We start from the raw sequence: 23,156 nt of genomic DNA, 5'->3' as shown, positions 1-23,156 counted from the left end.
GTCCTCAAATGGCTCAACCGCTGCTCAAGGTGCTATATTTTCGTGCAGACTTCATTAGGACAGTCATTGCATCAATGGAACAGGGTGGAATCCTCTGATCCATAGACATCAAGGTGCAGCGTTGCTTTGCTTTCTGGTCCAGCCACTATTTGTGGCAATCGCATTTCGCCTGGCTACAGCCCCAAAGTTGTTTTAGCCATCCTCTACTTGATGTCATCATGACAAAGGCGCAGTCCAGATCATTGTCCAGAACAGGCTTTACTTCCCTCTAGACATTGCCCACCTGCTTTGGTTAGGAGCCATTTTCAACATAATGCCAGGCCACTTGTTGCTCGTGCTACTGTGAGCAGCCTGCTTTGCCTAAACATGTTACTATGGTCCGCAGCATTGCCAGACTTGCGCGTGTAAGTGCGTGTGGTGCTTGTTTTCGTTACTGAATAAATTAAGATGTTATGAATGTTTTTCTGTTTTTTTCATCATTTGCATGTCATTGTCATGTTTTTTTTTTGTTTAACGCTACTGCTTTTCGTTCTTGATGTTACAATTTCAATTTTGTGCCGTGTATATTGTGATCCTGGAAAACTGTTAAGAGGGGTAACAGCTTGAATTGCCTCCCACTAGTTCACCTGATTTTAGCGTTTTTGGAGTCTTTTAGATATAGCAATTCACAGAAAGGTAAACTTTCATTACAACTAAAGTTCACAAATAATTATTGTTCTAGGTTGTGTATTCTGAAGTTGCTTCTGAATCATTTACATGAAATCTTTGTTGTATATACTTAATTTGCTGAATTTCTGCCTAGGTGGTTCATCGGGTGACGGAGCATGGCCAGCACACTCGCCACTTCCACATCAGGAAAATTGGGTCAGTTTTGCAGATACTCCACCAAGCAGTGCTCTTTTAGCCATGCATCCCGCCTCTGTCCAGGTGTGACATTTTATTAGTTGCATATTCATTTGCTTTTGTTTTAATTTGCAGCACTAGAATGGCTTTATTTTCCATCATTTTCTTTTTGTTCCACTTTTCCTTTTGTTATCCATTTTGAAGAAGGCAAAGTACAGTAGTTTATTTCCTTAAGACAAGCTTGCATGAAGGCAACAATGTCAAACGTTTTTTTTTTGTTGTTTTTTTTTTTTATTGTAGCCTAGTTTATAGGGAATCTGTCAGTAAGATCAACCACTCCTTCCTCCAAAAACAGCATATATGGGCACACAGGAAATCGGACAGTGAGCGAGCAATCAGGGTAAACTGGCTAGTGCTGGACGGGGCAACAACCTAGGGAGGCAGATGCTCGGGAAGTGCTCTCTCGGTCAGAGCACTTTATGCCTCATTTACATCTGGATAAAAATGCTGCAATACAATTATATAATGGAAACCACTCTCCCCTTCATCTGTTATCAACCAGAATGCCGTGTTCACATTCCCATAAGAGAAAACAACTTGAAAGTAATCGAAAAAATATGAAAAATACAACAGCACCAGGGTCTTAGAAAAAAATGTGGCTGTATTACTACCACATAGTCTGTGACGTTTTGCAGCAGCAGTAACAACAGAATATAACTCCAAGTAAATCAAACTTCTGTGAAATCAAACTGTCTACTTAGGAAGCAACACTAATTGACAATCAATTTCACATGCTGTTATGCAAATGGAATAGACAATAGATGGAAATTATTGGCAATTATCAAGACACACTTAATAAAGGAGTGGTTCTGCAGGTGGGGACCACAGACCACATCTCAGAACCAATGCTTTCTGGCTGATGTTTTGGTCACTTTTGAATGTTGGTTGTGCTTTCACACTCGTGGTAGCATGAGACGGACTCTACAACCCACAGAAGTTGCTCAGGTAGTGCAGCTCATCCACGATGGCACATCAATGCGAGCTGTGGCAAGAAGGTTTGCTGTGTCTGTCAGTGTAGTGTCCAGAGGCTGGAGGCGCTACCAGGAGACAGGCCAGTACACCAGGAGACGTGGAGGGAGCCATAGGAGGGCAACAACCCAGCAGCAGGACCGCTACCTCAGCCTTTGTGCAAGGAGGAACAGGAAGAGCACTGCCAGAGCCCTGCAAAATGACCTCCAGCAGGCCACAAATGTGCATGTGTCTGCACAAACGGTTAGAAACCGACTCCATGAGGGTGGTATGAGGGCCCGACGTCCACAGATGGGGGTTGTGCTCACAGCCCAACACTGTGCAGGACGCTTGGCATTTGCCACAGAACACTAGGATTGGCAAAGTCGCCACTGGCTCCCTGTGCTTTTCACAGATGAAAGCAGGTTCACACTGAGCAGATGTGACAGAGTCTGGAGACGCCTTGGAGAGCGATCCGCTGCCTGCAACATCCTTCAGCATGACTTGTTTGGCAGTGGGTCAGTAATGGTGTGGGGTGACATTTCTTTGGAGGGCCACACAGCCCTCCATGTGCTCGCCAGAGGTAGCCTGACTGCCATTAGGTACCGAGATGAGATCCTCAGACCACTTGTGAGACCATATGCTGGTGCTGTTGGCCCTGGGTTCCTCCTAATGCAGGACAATGCCAGACCTCATGTGGCTGGAGTGTGTCAGCAGTTCCTGCAAGATGAAGGCATTGAAGCTATGGACTGGCCCGCCCGTTCCCCAGACCTGAATCCGATTGAGCACATCTGGGACATCATGTCTCGCTCCATCCACCAACGTCACGTTGCACCACAGACTGTCCAGGAGTTGGCAGATGCTTTAGTCCAGGTCTGGGAGGAGATCCCACAGGAAACCCTCCGCAACCTCATCAGGAGCATGCCCAAGCGTTGTAGGGAGGTCATACAGGCACATGGAGGCCACACACAATACTGAGCCTCATTTTGACTTGTTTTAAGGACATTACATCAAAGTTGGATCAGCCTGTAGTGTGTTTTTCCACTTTAATTTTGGGGGTGACTCCAAATCCAGGCCTCCATTGGTTAATAAATTTGATTTCCATTGATGATTTTTGTGTGATTTTGTTTTCAGCACATTCAACTTCGTACAGAACAAAGTATTCAATGACAATATTTCATTCATTCAGATCTAGGATGTGTTATTTGAGTGTTCCCTTTATTTTTTTGAGCAGTGTATATTGTGTTTCTGATTGAAGGTATTTGCTAATAATAATATTACTCCTACTACATATTGGGATAGGATCTTGGATATGGGAATACCCCGTTAACTAATTTTATGCCAAATACTTTTAGATTCTAATATCTCCAAACGAAGAGGTGAAATAACTGAAAAAATATATATTCCTCTCTGTGGCCATTGTTGCGTTGTGGTGTGCCCAGTTCAGCGTGAAACATTTTGTAAAAGGTCCTCTATAAGACTAATTGGTTTGGTTTACTGCAGTTCAGGGTAGTGTTAAATGAAAAGGGATCTCTTGTATTGGAGAATATAGCTAATACTAGGTTCCAGGTATTTGTCTAATCATCAATAAAGGTGTCCATAAGCATTAGATGTTTGGCTGCTTTGCCAGCATTCAACTAATATTCATGAGGGTGTCTGATAGTCCACAACTAAATGTCAGAGAGAAGAATCGCTCCTGATGTCAGGCAGTGGCTTATTCCCTTCTAACCTATTGAAAACGCAATCACACTTGGGCACACCACGTATGCAAGTGTATTTTTGGGAGTCATGATAGTGCTGGTGTCTGTATGAGGCTTATACTCATTGATCCAAATAGAAAAATATGTCACCGAAGCAGGGCTGTGGAGTTAGTCAGTGTCCATTTTGGTGGAGTCGGTATAAAATGGACCGACTCCAACAATATATAATAAGTTGGGTACAGTAGTTTTATGGGGAATATTTTTTTCATAAGAATTTGGGAAAGTTCTGAAATGTCTTATAAGGCTGTGTGCCCACGTAGCGTTTTTCAAGCGTTTATGCTGCGGAATTTCCGCAGCGAAAACGCTTGTGAAACGCTAGGTAATCCGCACCCCATGGTCCCCAAGGGGATTCCGCATGTTCTATGCACATGCTGCGGATTTTTCCGCAGCGTTTATGCTGCGTACAAAAATCCGCAGCATGTCATTTAATTTTGCGGAAGTGCAGCGGAACTCCCGCCATTGACTTGCATTGAGACGCACAGAAACCGCGACTGTACATTTTTACAAGCGGCTTCTATGCGTCTCTATGTGCGGATGGTACCCAGTTCTGGAGGAGAGGAGACTCTCATCCAGACCTGGGTACCATTGTACCTGTAAAAAAAGAATAAAATAACAAATAAAGTTTATACTCACCTGTCCGGCGTCTTCTCTCTGAATGCCAGCATCGCTGAAGGACCTGCGGTGACGTCACAGTCATGTGACCGCAGGCCCTTCACCGCTCTGTCTCGCGATATGCCGGCAGCCGGGAACCAGCCAGGAAGCAGCGCTGCAGCCACGCCGGGGCCTCGGGGGTGAGTATAGCTTTATTTGTTTTAATTTTTACGGTTCACACTGTATAAATCCATGCTGTTTGCATGGATTTATACAGTGTGACCTAGTTGTCAAGCACTTTCCAAGTGATGCTATCGCCTGGAAAGTGCTTGTCAATCTGCATGCGGAAACACATGTGAATCCGCATGTGGATCCGCATGTATTCTGCAGGAAAAACGCATGCACAATCTGCATGCGTTTTTTTCTGCCAGGGAGATGCAGAAATGCTGCAGAAATTTTCTGCTTCATTTCTGCATCGTGGGCACATACCCTTAATGTCTGTCCTATTCCTGATCTAATCATGTTCAGAGGACTGGGGCAGAGGAAGAGAAAATGTTTCCCGTTTAATGACAAAATTCAGGGTCTAATCCATAGAGAGTGGCAAAAGCCAGAAAGAAAACAAGGGTTCTCTCCCGCCATTCTTTAAAAGAAAGTACCCCTCTGGGGACTCGGCCTCCTCCTCCTGGGAGAAGGCTCCCAAACTAGATGCAGCCATAACTAAAGCTTCTAAAAAGTCATCTCTCCCCTTTGATATGGGGCCCTTAACCCCTTAAGCCCCGCGGGTGGTTTGCACGTTAATGACCGGGCCAATTTTTACAATTCTGACCACTGTCACTTTATGAGGTAATTACTCTGGAACGCTTCAACGGATCCCCCTGATTCTGAGATTGTTTTTTCGTGACATATTGTACTTCATGATTGTGGAAAAATTTCTTCGATATCACTTGCGTTTATTTGTGAAAAAAACGGAAATTTGGCGAAAATTTTGAAAATTTTGCAATTTTCAAAATTTGACTTTTTAAGCCCTGAAATCAGAGCGATATGTCACACAAAAGAGTTAATAAATAACATTTCCCACATGTCTACTTTACATCAGCACAATTTTGGAACCAAAATTTTTTTTTGTTAGGGAGCTATAAGGGTTAAAAGTTGACCAGCGATTTCTCATTTTTCCAACAAAATTTACAAAACCATTTTTTTAGGGACCACATCACATTTGAAGTCACTTGGAGAGGTCTTTTTGACAGAAAATACCCAAAAGTGACACCATTCTAAAAACTGCACCCCTCAAGGTGCTCAAAACCACATTCAAGAACTTTATTAACCCTTCAGGTGCTTAACAGGAATTTTTTGAATGTGGAAGAAAAAAATGAACATTTAACTTTTTTCACAAAAATGTTACTTTAGACCCATTTTTTTTTATTTTCACAGGGGTAACAAGAAAAAATGGACCCCAAAATTTGTTGTGCAATTTCCCCTGGGCACGCAGATACCCAATATTTGGGCAAAAAACACTGTTTGGGCGCACGGCAGGGCTCGGAAGGGAAGGAGCGCCATTTGACTTTTTGATTGTAAAATTTGCTTGAATAATTAGCGGACACCATGTTGTGTTTGGAGAGCCCCTGTGTGCCCAAACATTGGAGCTCCCCCACAAGTGACCCCATTTTGGAAACTAGACCCCCCAAGGCACCTATCTAGATTCATAGTGAGCACTTGGAACCCCAGGTGCTTCACAAATTGATTCATAAAAATGAAAAAGTGTTTTTTTTTTTCACTTTTTCATTTTTACAAATCAATTTGTGAAGCACCTGGGGGTTCCAAGTGCTCACTATGCATCTAGATAGGTGTCTTGGGGGGTCTAGTTTCCAAAATGGGGTCACTTGTGGGGGAGCTCCAATGTTTGGGCACACAGGGGCTCTCCAAACGCAACATGGCGTCCGCTAACAATTTGAGCCGATTTTCCATTCAATTTGTTAGCGGACACCATGTCGTGTTTGGAGAGCCCGTGATGTGCCTAAACAGTGGAGCTCCCCCACAAGTGTCCCCATTTTGGAAACTATACCCCTCAAGGATTTTATTAAGGTGTATAGTGAACATTTTGAACCCAGAGGTGCGGCACAGAATTTGTTTACATTAGGTCATCATATTGAATAAGTTGTCATTATTCTTGAGCGCAAGTGCTCGCTACTTGAGTTTGCATCGGGTACTCAGGTATGCACCATGTACAGCGTGTGCTCGAGTGACATGCTCGAGTCCCTGCTCCGCATGTTTCACAGTTATTAGACACCCAAAAAAAAACATGCGGGGATCGCTCGTGCATGGCAGGCAATCCCCGTAAAGTTTTTTGGCCGCGAAGCATATGGGGCAGAGACTCGAGCATGTCACTCAAATACCCACGATACTCAATGCATACTAGAGCACCCGATGCAAACTCAAGTAGCGAGCACTTGCTCTCAACACTAGTCGCCATATCGTCATCTTTTTTTCTTACTTTTGAAAAAAATCCCAACCCCAGCCCTAGCCCCAGCACAACCCTAGCCCAATCCTAACCCAAGAGTTTATTTTTGACGCCGTTCCTTGTGCGGTATAAGTGATTAGACGACTTTATTCTTCGGGTCGGTGTGATTACAGCAATGCCAGAATCATATGGGGTTTTTATGATTGACAGCTGTCACACACTAAAAGACGCATTTTTTGTAAAATCTAGTTTTTGCATCGCCATATTTTGAGAGCTATAATTTTTCCAGATTTTGGCAGACAGTCATGTGACGGCTCGTTTTTTGCGGGATGTCTTGACGTTGTTATTGGTGCCATTTTCAGGCACGTGACATTTTTTGATCGCTTTCTATTCCGATTTTTGGGAGGCAGAATAAACAAAAACCAACAATTCAGAATTGGTTTTTTTGTTTGTTTTTTTTTTTTTATTATTCTGTTCTGCGTGTGGTAAAATTGATGAGGTAGCTTTATTCTTCGGGTCAGTACGTTTACAGCGGTACCACATTTGTATCATTTTTCTATGTTTTGGCGCTTATACACAATAAAAGCTATTTTATAGAAAAAAATATTTTATAGAAAAAAATATATTTTAGAAAAAAATATTTTTTAGCATCTCTTTATTCTGAGAGCTATAACTTTTTTATTTTTCGGCTGATGGAGCTGTATGGCGGCTTGTTTTTTGCGGGACGAGATGACGTTTTCAGCGGTATCATTTTTTATTTATATGCGTCTTTTTGATCGCGTGTTATTCCACTTTTTGTTTGGCGGTATGGTGATAAAGCATTGTTTTTTGCTTCGGTTTTTTTTTTTTTTTGTTTTGTTTTTTTTTTTACAGTGTTCACTGAAGGGGTTAACTAGTGGGACAGTTTTATAGGTCAGGTTGTTCCGGACGTGGCGATACCAAATATGTGTACTTTTATTGTGGTTTTTTTTTTTTTTTATAATAATATTTATTGATGGGTACATTATATTTTTATTTTTGGTGTATTATTTTTTTTATAATATTTTTGCACATTTTTTTTTTTTTTTGCACTTTCACACAGTTTATACACTTTATTACTTTGTCCCACTCTGGGACTTTCACTCTTTTTTTTCTGATCGCCTGCATGGCACAGGAATGAAGCACCATCCCTATGCCATGAAGGCTGTCAGAAGTGCACAGTGTGAAGATTGCTTGGAGATGCACTGCGCATGCCCAAGCAATCTTCCTGCTCTCTGGTGACCCGGATGTTGTCATGACGACATCGGGTCGTCATGGCAACACCTGGGAAGCCTTTGCAGACTGCGCTGGAAGCCGGAAGAGGAGGTGAGTATCGCCGATCACCTCCCCTTGCCCCCGCAATGCCGCGATCGACTTCGATCGCAGCATCGCGGGGGTTAATGTGCTGGGAGCGGTGCAGGACCGCTCCCTGCACATAGTACCGGGTGTCAGCTGTGACAATCAGCTGACACCCGGCGGCGATCGCGCCCGCACAGCCTGTGTGTGCGCGCGATCGCCATGACGTACTAATACGGGTCTGGCTCTTAAGTCCCAGGGCACAGACGCGTATTAGTACGTCAGATGTTATTAAGGGGTTAAAGATCCTCTGGACAGAAAAGCGGATGTGTGTCTCAAAAGCACCTGGGAGACAACTTCTGGGGCTTTAAAACCGGCAATTGCTGCGACTTGCACAGCTAGGTCTTTGTGGTATGGCTAGATCCGCTGTAATCGCATTTAGAAAACAAAACACCCAGAAAAGAGATCTTGTCTAGTATCCCACTCATGCAGGGGGCAGCAGCCTTCCTAGCGGATGCTTCCGTGGACTCGGTTGAGTTAACTGCTAGATCGGCCACCATGTCTAATGCAGCCCACAGGGCCCTGTGGCTCAAGTGTTGGCCGGGTGACACCCAGGCTAGAACTAGACACTCTGTGCTATACCTTGCGAAGGGGAACATCGCTTCGGTCCAGTTCTGGATGAAATCCTAGACAAAGCAAGCGACAGGAAGAAACATTTCTCTAGCCTGCCCATGCCTGCTTATAAGCGGTCTTTTCGCATGAGAAGATTTGTGTGTAAAAGGCCACAGAGAGACCTGGATAAATGGGAAGACCGTAAATCAAAAGGTAGAGGTCTTCTGTTCAGTATGTCTTCTTCCACTCGGGAGCCCCGGAAATCGAGTCAATGACTCGTAGCCCAGGTAGTGGAGAGGCTGACGGGCTTCTTACCTGCCTGGACAAAGATTTCAGCCAGTAACTGGATCCTTAATCTGATAGGTCCTGGTCTGAGATTCCAGTTCCAAGCAGTTCATCGTGGAAGGTTTATCTTGACCCCGGTCTGTTCCTCTATCAGAACAACTCGCTCTTCAGGAAGAAGTACTGGACCTTGTTCAAAAAGCAGTCCTGGTGGAGGTCCTGGTGTCCGAAAGGGGGTTGGGATTTTACTCCCCTCTCTTTCTGATCTCTAAGGCGGACGGTTCTTTCAGGTGTATTATAAATTTAAAAGCCCTGAATAAATTCCTGATAAACCCCCCCCCCCCCCCTTCAAAATCGATAAGGTGAACAATAAAATTGCTGTTTCCAGATTGTTACATGGTAGTTTTGGATTTGAAAGACTCCTATTACCAAGTACTTATCCATTCAGATTACCAGAAATATCTTAGAGTGGCCGTGGTTATAGATGGGGTCATCAAGCACTTTCAATATAGGGCCCTGTTGTTCGGTTTAGCCATAGCCCCCCGGGTATTTACCAAAATTGTGGCAGAGGTAATGGCTCATGTTAGAGAGCATGACATCTTAATTATCCCTTATCTGGATGATTTCTTGATAGTTGGTAACTCGGCCCTTCAATGTAGTAAGCATCTAAAAATAGTGATCTCCATCTTAGAAAATCTGGGCTGGGTCCTCAATTTAAATAAATATAGGTTAATGGCCACAAAAGTTCAGCAATTCTTAGGAGTTATTCTGGATTCAGATTCTCAGACATGTTACCTCCCTGAAGCCAAAAAACTAAGGATCAGGGATCAAGTAAGAAGGGCAGTGTCAAACCCAGTCATGTCCCTGAGAGCTGCGATGTCCCTGTTAGGTACCCTGACATCAGGCCTTCCCGGGGTTCTGTGGGCTCAATATCACTCCAGGGTTTTACAATGGGATGTACTGCATAAGGAAGTTATGTTGAAGGGGCGCTTGGAGGGGAGGTTTTCCTTGTCTCCCCGGTCAGTTGAATCCTTACAGTGGTGGGATAATGAAGTGAACTTATCCAGAGGGGTCCCTTGGGTTTTTAGAACAACCTGAACAATTACTACCGATGCCAGTTCCAGTGGGTGGGGGGCCATCTTGGAAATATGGTAACCCAGGGGTCATGGTCTAATTCGGAAAAGAGTCTCTCCTCCAACGCTAAAGAGTTGCTAGCGATAGACAGGGCAGTCAATTATTTTCTAGTTTTTCTTCAAAATCGTGACGTAAAGGTTTTCACTGATAATAAAATCGCAGTAGCTTACGTGAACCATCAAGGGGGTACACGATCAAGATCTCTGATGAGTGGCGGATCATTTCTTTCAGGTCTCGGAATGCCATCTTCGTTCCCTAACAGCCCTTCATATAAAGGGAAAAGAAAATTCAAGGGCAGACTACTTAAGCCGCTATACCCTGAGACAGGGGGAATGGGAACTAAATCAGGACATTTTCTCCCAAATTGTCCAAAGATGGGGACCTCCAGTAGTGGACTAGTTTGCTACAAAGTTAAATCGGAAAACTTAGCTTTTCTGTTCCCTGGATCCCAAAGAAAAACCCCTGGTAGATGCTCTCCAGATACCTTGGGGGTTCAGCCTAGCCTATGCCTTTCCCCTGTTAACCCTTCTTCCTATGGTGATCAGGGAGGACAAGGCAAGAGTTCTGCTGGGTGCACCCTTTTGGCCCAGGAGGCCCTCGTTCTCATGCCTCAGGAGCATGTCTGTGTCAGATCCTTGGGTTCTACCAGAAGTTCCGGATCTCCTCTTCCAGGTTCCAATAGTCGATCCTCAAGTGTCTGGCCTCGACTTGACGATATGGAACTTGAAGGGGAGTTATTAAGAAAAAAGGGATTTTCCCAAGGCTTAGTGACAACCTTAATGCGTAGCTGTAAGCCTAATACAACCAGAATTTATGCGAGAACCTGGAAGAAGTTTTTATCTCTTTCCTGTTCCAGAGTCAGTGAAGAGGCTCCAATAAGTAAAATTCTAGAATTTCTGAAAAAAGGTCTTGAGTTAGGGCTAGCCACTAGCACCCTGAAGGTTCAGGTGTCCGCCTTAGGCGCCTTATATAGCTGTGATCTGGCGAGTAATTATTGGATTTCTTGTTTCATTAAAGCCGCCTTTAGGTCCAGGCCCATTGTCTAAAAAAATTTGGTACCATGGGATCTAAATTTGGTTCTTTAAAGCCTTAACTAGTCCACCCTTTGAGCCAATAGTTAGCCACTCTTAAGTCCCTCTCCCTTAAAACAGCGCTTCTGATAGCTTTAACATCTGCTAGGAGAGTTAGTGATATTCATGCCCTGTCTTCAGCCTTGCCCTTCACTCAGATCCTGGATGATAAAATAATTCTTAAACCTGATCCCGCCTATCTCCCTAAAATAGCTACCCGTTTTCACAGACTGCAAGAAGTAGTCCTACCCTCCTTCTGCCCTAATCCGGGTAACCGGAAAGAGGAGTTTCATACACTAGACATAAGGAGATGTGTAATTGGGTACATCTTGGTCACCTAAGAGTTTAGAAGACAGTTCGTTATTTATATCCTACCAAGGTGTTAGGAAAGGCTCTAAGGTCACAAAGTCCACCATAGCTAGATGGATCAGGGAGGCTATTTCCCTAGCTTATACACCCAGCGGTGAGGAAATACCACAAGAATTGAAGGCTCACTCCACCCTGGCAGTGACAACCTCCTGGGCGGAGAAGACGGGTGTCTTGATAGAAGACATGTAAGGCTGCTACCTGGTCTTCTCCGTCTACCTTCTATAGGCACTATAGACTGGATTTGGGTGTTTTGTCTGATCTCACTTTTGGGAGAAGAGTGCTCCAAGCTGTAGTCCCTCCCTAAACTTCATCATCTGTGTAATTCTCTCGTGGTGCTGTCATGGTCGACCGATAAAGTAATAAGTTACTTACCGGTAACGGGATTTTTCGGAGACCATGACAGCACCCTTATATTCCCTCCCTTCACATTGGTGGGAGCACTCCTTGTTTATTAATTTTCACTCTTAAGTTGGTGATTTATAGAAATGTTGGTTTATCATGTTTTGCTATGTCTACTAACCTGGTGGTCCTCTCAATGCTTTGTAATCCAAACTGAGGCGAGAAGAGAGGGCCGCCCCTTTTAAGCCTGTAGGTTTCCTGTCCTTGGTGGGCGGATCCCCTCTCTCGTGGTGCTGTCATGGTCTTTGAAAAATCCCGTTACCGGTAAGTAACTTATGACTTTTTGTTTTATAAAGGTCATAACATTGGGAAGACCACATAATAGGTATAGGCCCTGCCACTGAGTTCATTAGTCAGAACAAAGTTTGTTCCAACCAGTGGGATAAACTCTCTACTAAGACACTAGGCATCTCTGTTTTAGCCTAGTGATTGGTAGAAGACTGAGACAACTTGTTCAGGTCAGTGTCATTTTATTTTTGCAGACCCATGAAGCGGCAAAATGCTGGAAGCTAGGCCTTGTATGGTCTGTCCTAGGCTGCTCCACTAGGATACGACTTCTGGATCCCATTAGGAGTAACTACTAGACCTTTCCTCTTTATTGTTTCATGCCTCAAAATAAGAAAAAAAAAAAAAAAAAAATATATATATATATATATATTTACAGTACAGACCAAAAGTTTGGACACACCTCATTTAACTGTTTTTCTGTATTTTCATGACTATGAAAATTGTACATTCACACTGAAGGCATCAAAACTATGAATTAACACATGTGGAATTATATACTTAACAAAAAAGTGTGAAACAACTGAAAATATGTCTTATATTCTAGGTTCTTCAAAGTAGCCACCTTTTGCTTTGATGACTGCTTTGCACACTCTTGGCATTCTCTTGATGAGCTTCAAGAGGCAGTCACCGGAAATGGTTTTCACTTCACAGGTGTGCCCTGTCAGGTTTAATAAGTGGGATTTCTTGCCTTATAAATGGGGTTGGGACCATCAGTTGTATTGTGCAGAAGTCTGGTGGATACACAGCTGATAGTCCTACTGAATAGACTGTTAGCTGCTTTTTTCTTGCCATAATACAAATTCTAAGTAAAGAAAAACGAGTGGCCATCATTACTTTAAGAAATGAAGGTCAGTCAGTGCGAAAAATTGGGCAAACTTTGAAAGTGTCCCCAAGTGCAGTTGCAAAAACTATCAAGCGCTACAAAGAAACTGGCTCACATGAGGACCGCCCCAGGATAGGAAGACCAAGAGTCACCTCTGCTTCTGAGGATAAGTTTATCCGAGTCACCAGCCTCAGAAATCGCAGGTTAACAGCAGCTCAGATTAGAGACCAGGTCAATGCCACGCAGAGTTCTAGCAGCAGACACATCTCTTCAACAACTGTTAAGAGGAGACTTTGTGCAGCAGCCTTCATGGTAAAATAGCTGCTAGGAAACCACTGCCAAGGACAGGCAACAAGCAGAAGAGACTTGTTTTGGGCTAAAGAACACAAGGAATGGACATTAGACCAGTGGAAATCTGTGCTTTGGTCTGATGAGTCCAAATTTGAGATCTTTGGTTCCAACCACCGTGTCTTTGTGCGACGCAGAAAAGGTGAACGGATGGACTCTACATGTCTGGTTCCCACTGTGAAGCATGGAGAAGGAGGTGTGATGGTGTGGGGGTGCTTTGCTGGTGACACTGTTGGGGATTTAATCAAAATTGAAGGCATACTGAACCAGCATGGCTACCACAGCATCTTGCAGCGGCATGCTATTCCATCCGGTTTACGTTTAGTTGGACCATCATTTATTTTTCAACAGGACAATGACCCCAAACACACCTCCAGGCTGTGTAAGGGCTATTTGACCAAGAAGGAGAGTGATGGGGTGCTTCGCCAGATGACCTGGCCTCCAGTCACCAGACCTGAACCCAATCGAGATGGTTTGGGGTGAGCTGGACCGCAGAGTGAAGGCAAAAGGGCCAACAAGTGCTAAGCATCTCTGGGAACTCCTTCAAGATTGTTGGAATACCATTTCCGGTGACTACCTCTTGAAGCTCATCAAAAGAATGCCAAGAGTGTGCAAAGCAATCATCAAAGCAAAAGGTGGCTACTTTGAAGAACCTAGAATATAAGACATATTTTCAGTTGTTTCACACTTTTTTGTTAAGTATATAATTCCACATGTGTTAATTCATAGTTTTGATGCCTTCAGTGTGAATGTACAATTTTCATAGTCATGAAAATACAGAAATTTCTTTAAATGAGAAGGTGTGTCCAAACTTTTGGTCTGTACGATATATATAAATAAATAAAATAATATAAAATATATATATTTTTTTTTCCCAGGTCCTTTCATGACTTTTGACCAAGACCACTGTTGGCTAATGTCTTGGCAGTTGTGAAAAAATACATTTATTGGTCTTCCCTTTATAGGATAGATACTTTGGAAAGGATCTGGATGAGATCATCTCTGAAGCCATGTAGGAAAAAAGTGCATACTCCCCAAAAAACATAGACCTTCTCAGTCCAGGCTGTCCCAGAGGTTTTGCTCTTTTTAAGACTTTTTCGTCATCAGAGGTAACAGTCTTCCTGACTCCACAATAGCCCCATTCAAACCCACACTTTCTTGGCACTCTTATTGGACATGTGCCAAAAAACCCTCAACATGAAGGTCTTCCCTCCCCAGAATTCTTAGGTTAGGTGGTGATGATGATTTTTTTTTTTTTTTTTTTTTTTAAAAATAATAATAATAATTTATTTGGTGACTTGACTTGCTAAAGTTGGTTGTACCTTCCTGCCCTTAAGCATTTTCTTCCATTTGACTCCTCCTTTCCTTAGATTGTTAAATCAGTCTGGCTCTTTCCCATTGCCCCTCTTTCCTCTCCAGAATAGTTCTGTTTCAGTGGATTTTTTTCTGCAGATAAACCATGGATCCAGGAGAGCGTGCTCTTAAAGCGAACCTGTCACCAGGTTTGACTGATATGAGATATGGCCACCACCATTCAGCCCTCCTATACAGCATTTTATAATTCTGTATATAAACCCCCATCTGACCTGCTAGACCAGATAAAGAGCTTTTATTATACTCACCTGGGGGGGGGGGCGGTCCGACGGTTGTCCTAGTCCTGCGCCTCCCTCCTTCTTGCGATGCTATCCTCCTCCTTGCTTCGTGTGGGTGACTCGTACTTGCGTCATCCACACTCTCCCTGGCATCACGCTCCTGCACAGGCTTACTTCTCTGCCCTGACTAGGCCAGGGCTCTTTGAACTTTCAGTGTGCACTGCAGTATTTTGCTCTGCCCTCGACTGGGCTGAGAAATACGCCTGCACAGGAGCGCAATACCGGGGAGACTGTGTGGATGACGCAAGTATGAGTTTTCCACACGAAGCAAGGAGGACTGCATCGCAAGAAGGTAGGCGCTGGACTAAGACGAGCGATACGCCTTGGACCGGACCGCCCCCCAGGTGAGTATAATAAAAGCTCTTTTTCTTGTCTTGCAGGTGGGATCGGGGGCTTGTATACAGCACTATAGAATGCTATATATGGGGGCTGAAAGGTGGTGGCCATGTCTCATATCGGTCAAACCTGGTCACAGGTTCCTTTTAAGGAGATCTTCCAGCACCTTTTTACTTTGCTAAGGCAAGACTTGGCATGAATCTCTTTAAAGGGAATCTGTCAGTAGGATTAACCTTCCTAAGCCGTCTATATGCTTATGTAGGTCATAGGAAGCGGAATAAAATGATACATTGATATCTGCGATCTGATGTTTTATTCAAGAGAGATCCATGTTTTTCTTAATATGTAATTGAGCTGTTAGTTATGGGCCGGACATAGATCTCCCTGAGAATCTGCCTCCAGAGCTTATTTTAAATGAATGGGATAGGAGTCGGCTGAAGGATTGTGTATATACAACCCCTGGCAAAAATTATGGAATCATTGGGCTCGGAGGATGTTCATTCAGTTGTTTAATGTTGTTGAAAAAAAGCAGATCACAGACATGGAACAAAACTAAAGTCATTTCAAATGGCAACTTCATGGCTTTAAGAAACACTAAAAGAAATCAAGATAAAAAATGTGGTACTCAGTAAGGGTAATTTTTTTCAGACCAAGCAGAGGGAAAAAAAATATGGAGTCACTCAATTCTGAGGAAAAAATTATGAAATCATGAAAAACAAACACACAAAAGAACACTCCAATACATCACTAGTATTTTTTGTTGCTCCACCTCTGGCTTTAATAACAGCTTGCAGTCTCTGAGGCATGGACTTAATGAGTGACAAACAGTACTCTTAATCAATCTGGCTCCAACTTTCTCTGATTGCTGTTGCCAGATCAGCTTTGTAGGTTGGAGCCTTGTCATGGACCATTTTCTTCAACTTCCACCAAAGATTTTCAGTTGGATTGCGATCCGGACTATTTGCAGGCCATGACATTGACCTTATGTGTCCTTCTTTCAAGGAATGTTTTCACAGTTTTTTTTCTATGGCAGGATGCATTATCATCTTGAAAAATGATGTCATCATCCCCAAACATCCTTTCAATTGATGGGATACGAAAACTGTCCAAAATATCAATGTAAACTTGGGCATTTATTGAAGATGTAATGACAGCCATCTCCCCAGTGCCTTTACCTGACATGCAGCCCCATATCATCAATGACTGTGGAAATTTGCATGTTCTCTTCATGCAGTCATCTTTATAAATCTCATTGGAACGGCACCAAACAAAAGTTCCAGCATCATCACCTTGCCCAGTGCAGATTCGCAATTCATCACTGAATGTGACTTTCATCCAGTCATCCACAGTCCACGATTGCTTTTCCTTAGCCCATTGTAACCTTGTTTTTTTCTGTTTAGGCGTTAATAATGGCTTATGTTTAGCTTTTCTGTATGTAAATCCCATTTCCTTTAGGCGGTTTCTTACATTTCGTTCAGACATTGACTCCAGTTTCCTCCCATTCGTTCCTCATTTGTTTTGTTGTGCATTTTCTGTTTTGGAGACATATTGCTTTAAGTTTCAGGTCTTGATGCTTTGATGTCTTCCTTGGTCTACCAGTATGTTTGCCTTTTAACAACCTTCCCATGTTTGTATTTGGTCCAGATTTTAGACACAGCTGAATGTGAACAACCAACATCTTTTGCAACATTGCGTGATGATTTACCTTCTTTTAAGAGTTTGATAATCCTCTACTTTGTTTCAATTGACATCTCTTGTGTTGGAGCCATGATTCATGTCAGTCCACTTGGTGCAACAGCTCTCCAAGGTGTAATCACTCCTTTTTAGATGCAGACTAATGAGCAGATCTAATTTGATGCAGGTGTTAGTTTTGGAAATGAAAATTTACAGGGTGATTCTATAATTTTTTTTCCCTCTGCTTGGTCTGAAAATAATTACCTCACGGAGTACCACATTTTTAATATTGATTTCTTTTAGTGTTTCTTAAAGCCCTAGAGTTGCCATTTGAAATGACTTTAGTTTTGTGCCATGTCTGTGATCTGCTTTTTTTTTCAACAACATTAACCCCTTTCCAACCCTTGCCATATTAGTACGCACATTTGCATACCCCCGGTTCAGTGAGGGCTGCTGCGCTGAGCCCTCACTGAACCGAGCACATGTCAGCTGTTTCTTACAGCTGACATGTGCCCGCAACAGCCGCTGGTGGAATCGCGATCTACCCACGGCTGTTAACATGTTAAATGCCACAGTCAATCTCCGACAGCGGCATTTAACGCGCTCTTCCGCGTTGCGCGTCATAAGCCCCGCCCACTGGCGACCCCGTCACGTGATCGCGGGTCACCGATGGGCGTGCATGACAACCCAGGGTCTGCAGCAGACGCCTGTGGTTGTCATGATCTCGTCGCTATGAGCGCCACCTAGTGGTCGGCCCTCATAGCACAGGACCATTTCTGCTGCATGCAGGGGATCTGCTCGTCCCCTGTATGTAGCAGAGACGATCAGACAACTGCTGCTTCTAGTCTCCTATAGAGACTATTGAAGCATGCAGTAAGTGAAAAAAAAATGTTTTTAAAAATATAAAAAAAATAAAAAAAAATATAAAAGTTTAAATCACCCCCCTTTCGCCCCATTCAAAATAAAATATACAGTTATATGAAAAAGTTTGGGCACCCCTATTAATCTTAAGCTTAATGTTTTATAAAAATTGGTGTTTTTGCAACAGCTATTTCAGTTTGATATATGTAATAACTGTTGGACACAGTAATGTTTCTGCCTTGAAATGAGGTTTATTGTACTAACAGAAAATGTGCAATCTGCATTCAAACAAAATTTGACAGGTGCATAAGTATGGGCACCTCACCAGAAAAGTGACATTAATATTTAGTAGATCCTCCTTTTGCTAAAATAACAGCCTCTAGTCGCTTCCTGTAGCTTTTAATGAGTTCCTGGATCCTGGATGAAGGTATTTTTGACCATTCCTCTTTACAAAACAATTCCAGTTCAGTTAAGTTTGATGGTCGTCGAGCATGGACAGCCCTCTTCAAATGATCCCACAGATGTTCAATGATATTCAGGTCTGGGGTGGGATGGCCATTCCAGAACATTGTAATTGTTCCTCTGCATGAATGCCTGAGTAGATTTGGAGCGGTGTTTTGGATCATTATCTTGCTGAAAGATCCATCCCTTACGTAACTTCAACTTTGTCACTGATTCTTGAACATTATTGTCAAGAATCTGCTGATATTGAGTGGAATCCATGCGTCCCTCAACTTTAACAAGGTTCCCGGTGCCGGCATTGGCCACACAGCCCCAAAGCATGATGGAACCTCCACCAAATTTTACTGTGGGTAGCAAGTGTTTTTCTTGGAATGCTGAGTTTTTTTGCCGCCATGCATAACGCCTTTTTGTATGACCAAACAACTCAATCTTGGTTTCATCAGTCCACAGAACCTTCTTCCAAAAAGAAATTGGCTTCTCCAAATGTGCTTTTGCATACCTCAGCTGACTCTGTTTGTGGCGTGCTTGCAGAAACGGCTTCTTTCGCATCACTCTCCCATACAGCTTCTCCTTGTGCAAAGTGCGTTGTATAGTTGACCGATGCACAGTGACACCATCTGCAGCAAGTTGATGCTGCAGCTCTCTGGAGGTGGTCTGAGGATTGTCCTTGACTGATCTCACCATTCTTCTTCTCTGCCTTTCTGATGTTTTTCTTGGCCTGTCATTTCTGGCCTTAACTAGAACTGTCCCTGTGTTCTTCCATTTCCTTACTATGTTCCTCACAGTGGAAATTGACAGGTTAAATCTCTGAGAGAGCTTTTTGTATCCTTCCCCTGAACAACTATGTTGAATAATCTTTGTTTTCAGATCATTTGACAGTTGTTTTGAGGAGCCCATGATGCCACTCTTCAGAGGAGATTCAAACAGGAGAACAACTTGCAAGTGGCCACTTTAAGTAGCTTTTCTCATGATTGCATACACCTGGCTATGAAGTTCAAAGCTCAATGAAGTTACAAAACCAAAAAAAATGCTTTAGTAAGTCAGTAAAAAGTAGGTAGGAGTATTTAAAACAAGAAAATGATAAGGGTGCCCATACTTATGCACCTGACAAATTTTGTTTGAATGCAGATTGCACATTTTCTGTTAGTACAATAAACCTCATTTCAATGCAGAAACATTACTGTGTCCAACAGTTATTACATATATCAAACTGAAATAGCTGTTGCAAAAACACCAATTTTTATAAAACATTAAGCTTAAGATTAATAGGGGTGCCCAAACTTTTTCATATAACTGTATATATATATATATAAAAAAAAAACACATACACATATTTGGTATCGCCGCGTTCAGAATCGCCCCATCTATCAATATAAAAAAAGAATCCGATCGGTAAACGGTGTAACGAGAAAAAAATTCTAAACGCCAGAATTACGTTTTTTGGTCGCTGCAAAATTGCAATAAAATGCAATAACGAGCGATCAAAACATCGGATCTACCCCAAAATGTTATCAATAAAAACGTCAGCCCGGCGCGCAAAAAATAAGCCCTCACCCAGCTCCAGATCACGAAAAGTGGAGACGCTACAGGTCTCGGAAAATGGCGCTATTTTCTTTACGTTTTTTTTTACCAAATTTTGGAATTTTTTTTCACCACTTAAATATAAAATAACCTATACATGTTTGGTGTCTACGAACTCTTAATGACCTGGAGAATAATAATGGCAGGTCAGTTGTAGCATTCAGTGAACGTGGTAAAAAAAATAAATAAAAAACAACTGTGATATTGCACTTTTTTTGCAATTTTACCGCACTTGGAATTTTTTTCCCGTTTTCCCGTACACGATATGGTAAAACTAGTAATGTCGTTCAAAAGTACAACTTGTCCCTCAAAAAATAAGCCCTCACATGGCCATATTGTCCAAAAAATTAAAAGCGCTATGGCTCTGGGAACAAGGGGAGCAAAAAACGACAAAACCCAAGGTTGCGAAGGGGTTAAACAACTGCATGAACATCCTCCGAGCCCGGTGATTCCATAATTTTTGCCAAGGCTTGTAGATGGGAGGAGTTACAGGCTTGGCTCCTTCCCTTCTACATAGAATCTGATCAGTAGCAGCTGCCATCTCCTTTCTCAGTAATGTAAAATCTATTTTAACTGTATACAGATTTTATCCAGGAATTGAGAATTTTGAGTGAAAGATCAGTTCTGGTGGTGACAGAAGCAGATAACACTGAAAAATAAGAAACTTTGCAATATATCTTTCATCTGTGCTATTGATTTAGGAAATAAAAATGAAAACGATAACTGCTCTTTAACCTTACATAGAACATTGTCTGTAAATAAGGATTTTTTTTTTATTATAATCACCACTATTTTTTTGTTTACATGCTTTCATGTTATCTGGGTTATACCTACTTCCGATTTGTTTTTCCTTATTACTCCATTACACGTGAAAGCATGCATGACTAATCCATTTAATGTATAGTTTGTGTGCTTTTATTCTAAAACTTTTTCTTTTAGAAATGTTGTTTTTGTTTCAATTCTGCTTGCACGCAAATGACTGTTTTTTTTAAGGATCTATTTTCATAGGCTTTTACTTGCACTATTAGGCTATGTGCCCACGTAGCAGATTTGATGCAGAGCGTCTTTGCATCTCTCTGGCAGAAAAAATCGCATGCAGATTTACATGCTTTTTTTCTGCCAGAAAGAAGCGTTTTTTCAGCGTTTTTACGTGCGTTTTCGCATGCGTTTTTTCAAGCACTTTTCCAAGCGATTTTTAGCATCACTTGGAAAGTGCTTGACAAGGTGGTCACACAATATAAATCCATGCAACCGGCATGGATTTATATTGTGTGACCAACTTAGATGCTTTAAATGCTGCATCTATAGTAAAATAAAAAAAAATTAAAAAAAAAGAATTAAAAAGTTAAAAATAAATAAGACCTGTATACTCCCCTCTCCCATCTCCTCCCGGCGGCGATCCTCTCTTCTCGGCGTCCTGCGGTGTACTTGTCACGCGACCATCAGCTGACTAAATGACGTCACCGCAGGTCCTGCAAGTACACCGCGGGACGCCGAGAAGAGGATTGCCGCCGGGAGAGGTGAGTATACAGGCTTTATTTCTTTTTTTCACTGCGTGGTAGCCGGGATGAAGAGGAGTTGTAGTCTCCTCTTCATCCCGGGTACCACACGCACCGCGATTACGCTGCAAATTCGCGGCCATTGAATTTAATTGAAACACAGCAAATCCACATATATCTGCAATGCGAATGCGAATTTGGCTTGCTAATTAGCGCTTCATGTGCACAGCACATCCGAATTCACATTGCTTTGCATGGCTGACTTTTTTACAAGCGTTTTCGCGACCGTAAAAACGCCGCAAAAACGCTTCGTGGGCACATGGCCTTACTTTGTTAATCTGTTAATAACTTTGTGCTTTCTCCAGTCAAGTAGGTCTATCTCCCTCCTTGTCTAATAATCTCAATGATTAATAGGGAAGAATTAACCTGTAATTCCAGGACCAGACAACTGTACGCACTGTGGCTTCTGCTACTACCACAAAGGAAATTCGTAGACAATCCAGTAGTTATGACGATCCCTGGAAGATAACTGATGAACAAAGGCAGTATTATGTCAATCAGTTCAAGAACATTCAGCCTGATCTAAATGGATTCATCCCAGGTAAGAAGTGTGATTATTCCTAACTTTTTCTTGTCTGCCACATAAGGATCACACATTTGTAGAGACAGGAAAAATGGACATAAGAGTTTTTTTAAAGGGAGTCTGCACAAAATGACACTTCCAGTCAAGCACAGAACTTTGTTCTAATTAATAAAATAATTCCTTTAGTGTCCAAATCTGTTGTTGCATTTGCTGCAGTTGTTCTTAAGCATATTTGAATAATGAGGTTCTCCATGTACCCTTGGCATTCTGAGGAGTCCAGTGCTCAATTTCCACCTTCTTGTTTTCCATCTTTCTCCGCTCTCCGGAGATGCATAGGTATGTGCGTTTGGATTATAGTTGTTTAGTAACCCTGACAGTACATTTTTAAACAATCTTTGTTAGTGTACGTTAATGGATTTCTGTTCATATAATCAATTGGACAATATTAAATCCTTCATCCTTCTTTTCTTCTGGGCTGATAGAGCATATTTACAGACATGCACAATATAATGAACCTACAGAGGTAATTCTCAGCAATAAAGCTATAAAATGTTGTACACCTTTATCTACTTTTATTTGATCCTGGAGTAGGGCAGAAACATGAACAACACTATAACTTATAGACTCTATAGTTAAAATAAGCAAGTTTGGGTTTGACTTGCTTTTTCTATCTGCTGTCATTCTATTACATAGTTACCGTATATTCCGGCGTATAAGACGACCTGGTGTATAAGACGACCCCCCTACTTTCCTGTTAAAATATCGAGTTTAGGATATATTCACCATATAAGACTACCCCTTTTCCAACGCATACAAAACACCGGTAAAAATTTAAAAAAAACAGATTTGAATTTAACATGGGCCTTTTTTAATTTAAATTCTTATGACATGCAGGTATATAGCAGGAAAACTGTCACTCATAAACATAAGGCATACAACAACAACATTACTATCATCCATTTTCATCAGCGGCATACACCGGTACCCGACAATTTACAACAGAAAGAATAGAGCTTCACACATAGATTAGATAGATAGAAATATGTCAGTCACATATATATGAAGTACAGTGAGTGTTGCTTACTGTACTTGTCATTTAGTGTAAAGGATTTATTTAAAAAAATAATAGTGTTTTCATGCACCGTCTCTTTAAAAAAGCCGGCCGGCAATTCAGCATCTGTACCCGACAATTTAGAATAGAAGGAATAG

At 42.2% G+C, this 23,156-nt stretch overlaps 1 protein-coding gene across 4 annotated transcripts in view; it reads left to right on the top strand.

Annotated features, from left to right (window-relative positions):
• The window catches only part of REPS1 (RALBP1 associated Eps domain containing 1), a 115,417-nt gene that overhangs the window by 33,642 nt on the left and 58,619 nt on the right, over nucleotides 1-23,156 (top strand). For 3 of the 4 annotated variants that reach the window (XM_073671341.1, XM_073671339.1, XM_073671338.1), the window contains exons 5-6: nucleotides 803-927; nucleotides 21,803-21,965. In XM_073671341.1, the coding sequence (XP_073527442.1) occupies nucleotides 803-927; nucleotides 21,803-21,965 (288 nt within the window). The remainder of the gene's footprint in view (nucleotides 1-802; nucleotides 928-21,802; nucleotides 21,966-23,156) is intronic. The other variant, XM_073671340.1, reaches the window with a different exon arrangement.

This window comes from Phyllobates terribilis, unplaced genomic scaffold, assembly GCF_046119375.1.
Source record: "Phyllobates terribilis strain yellow unplaced genomic scaffold, ASM4611937v1 Scaffold_3__8_contigs__length_932513732, whole genome shotgun sequence".
Classification (NCBI taxonomy): Eukaryota; Metazoa; Chordata; class Amphibia; order Anura; family Dendrobatidae; genus Phyllobates; species Phyllobates terribilis.
Note: the sequence above shows the minus strand (reverse complement) of the source record. Positions and strands in the feature narration are given on the sequence as shown.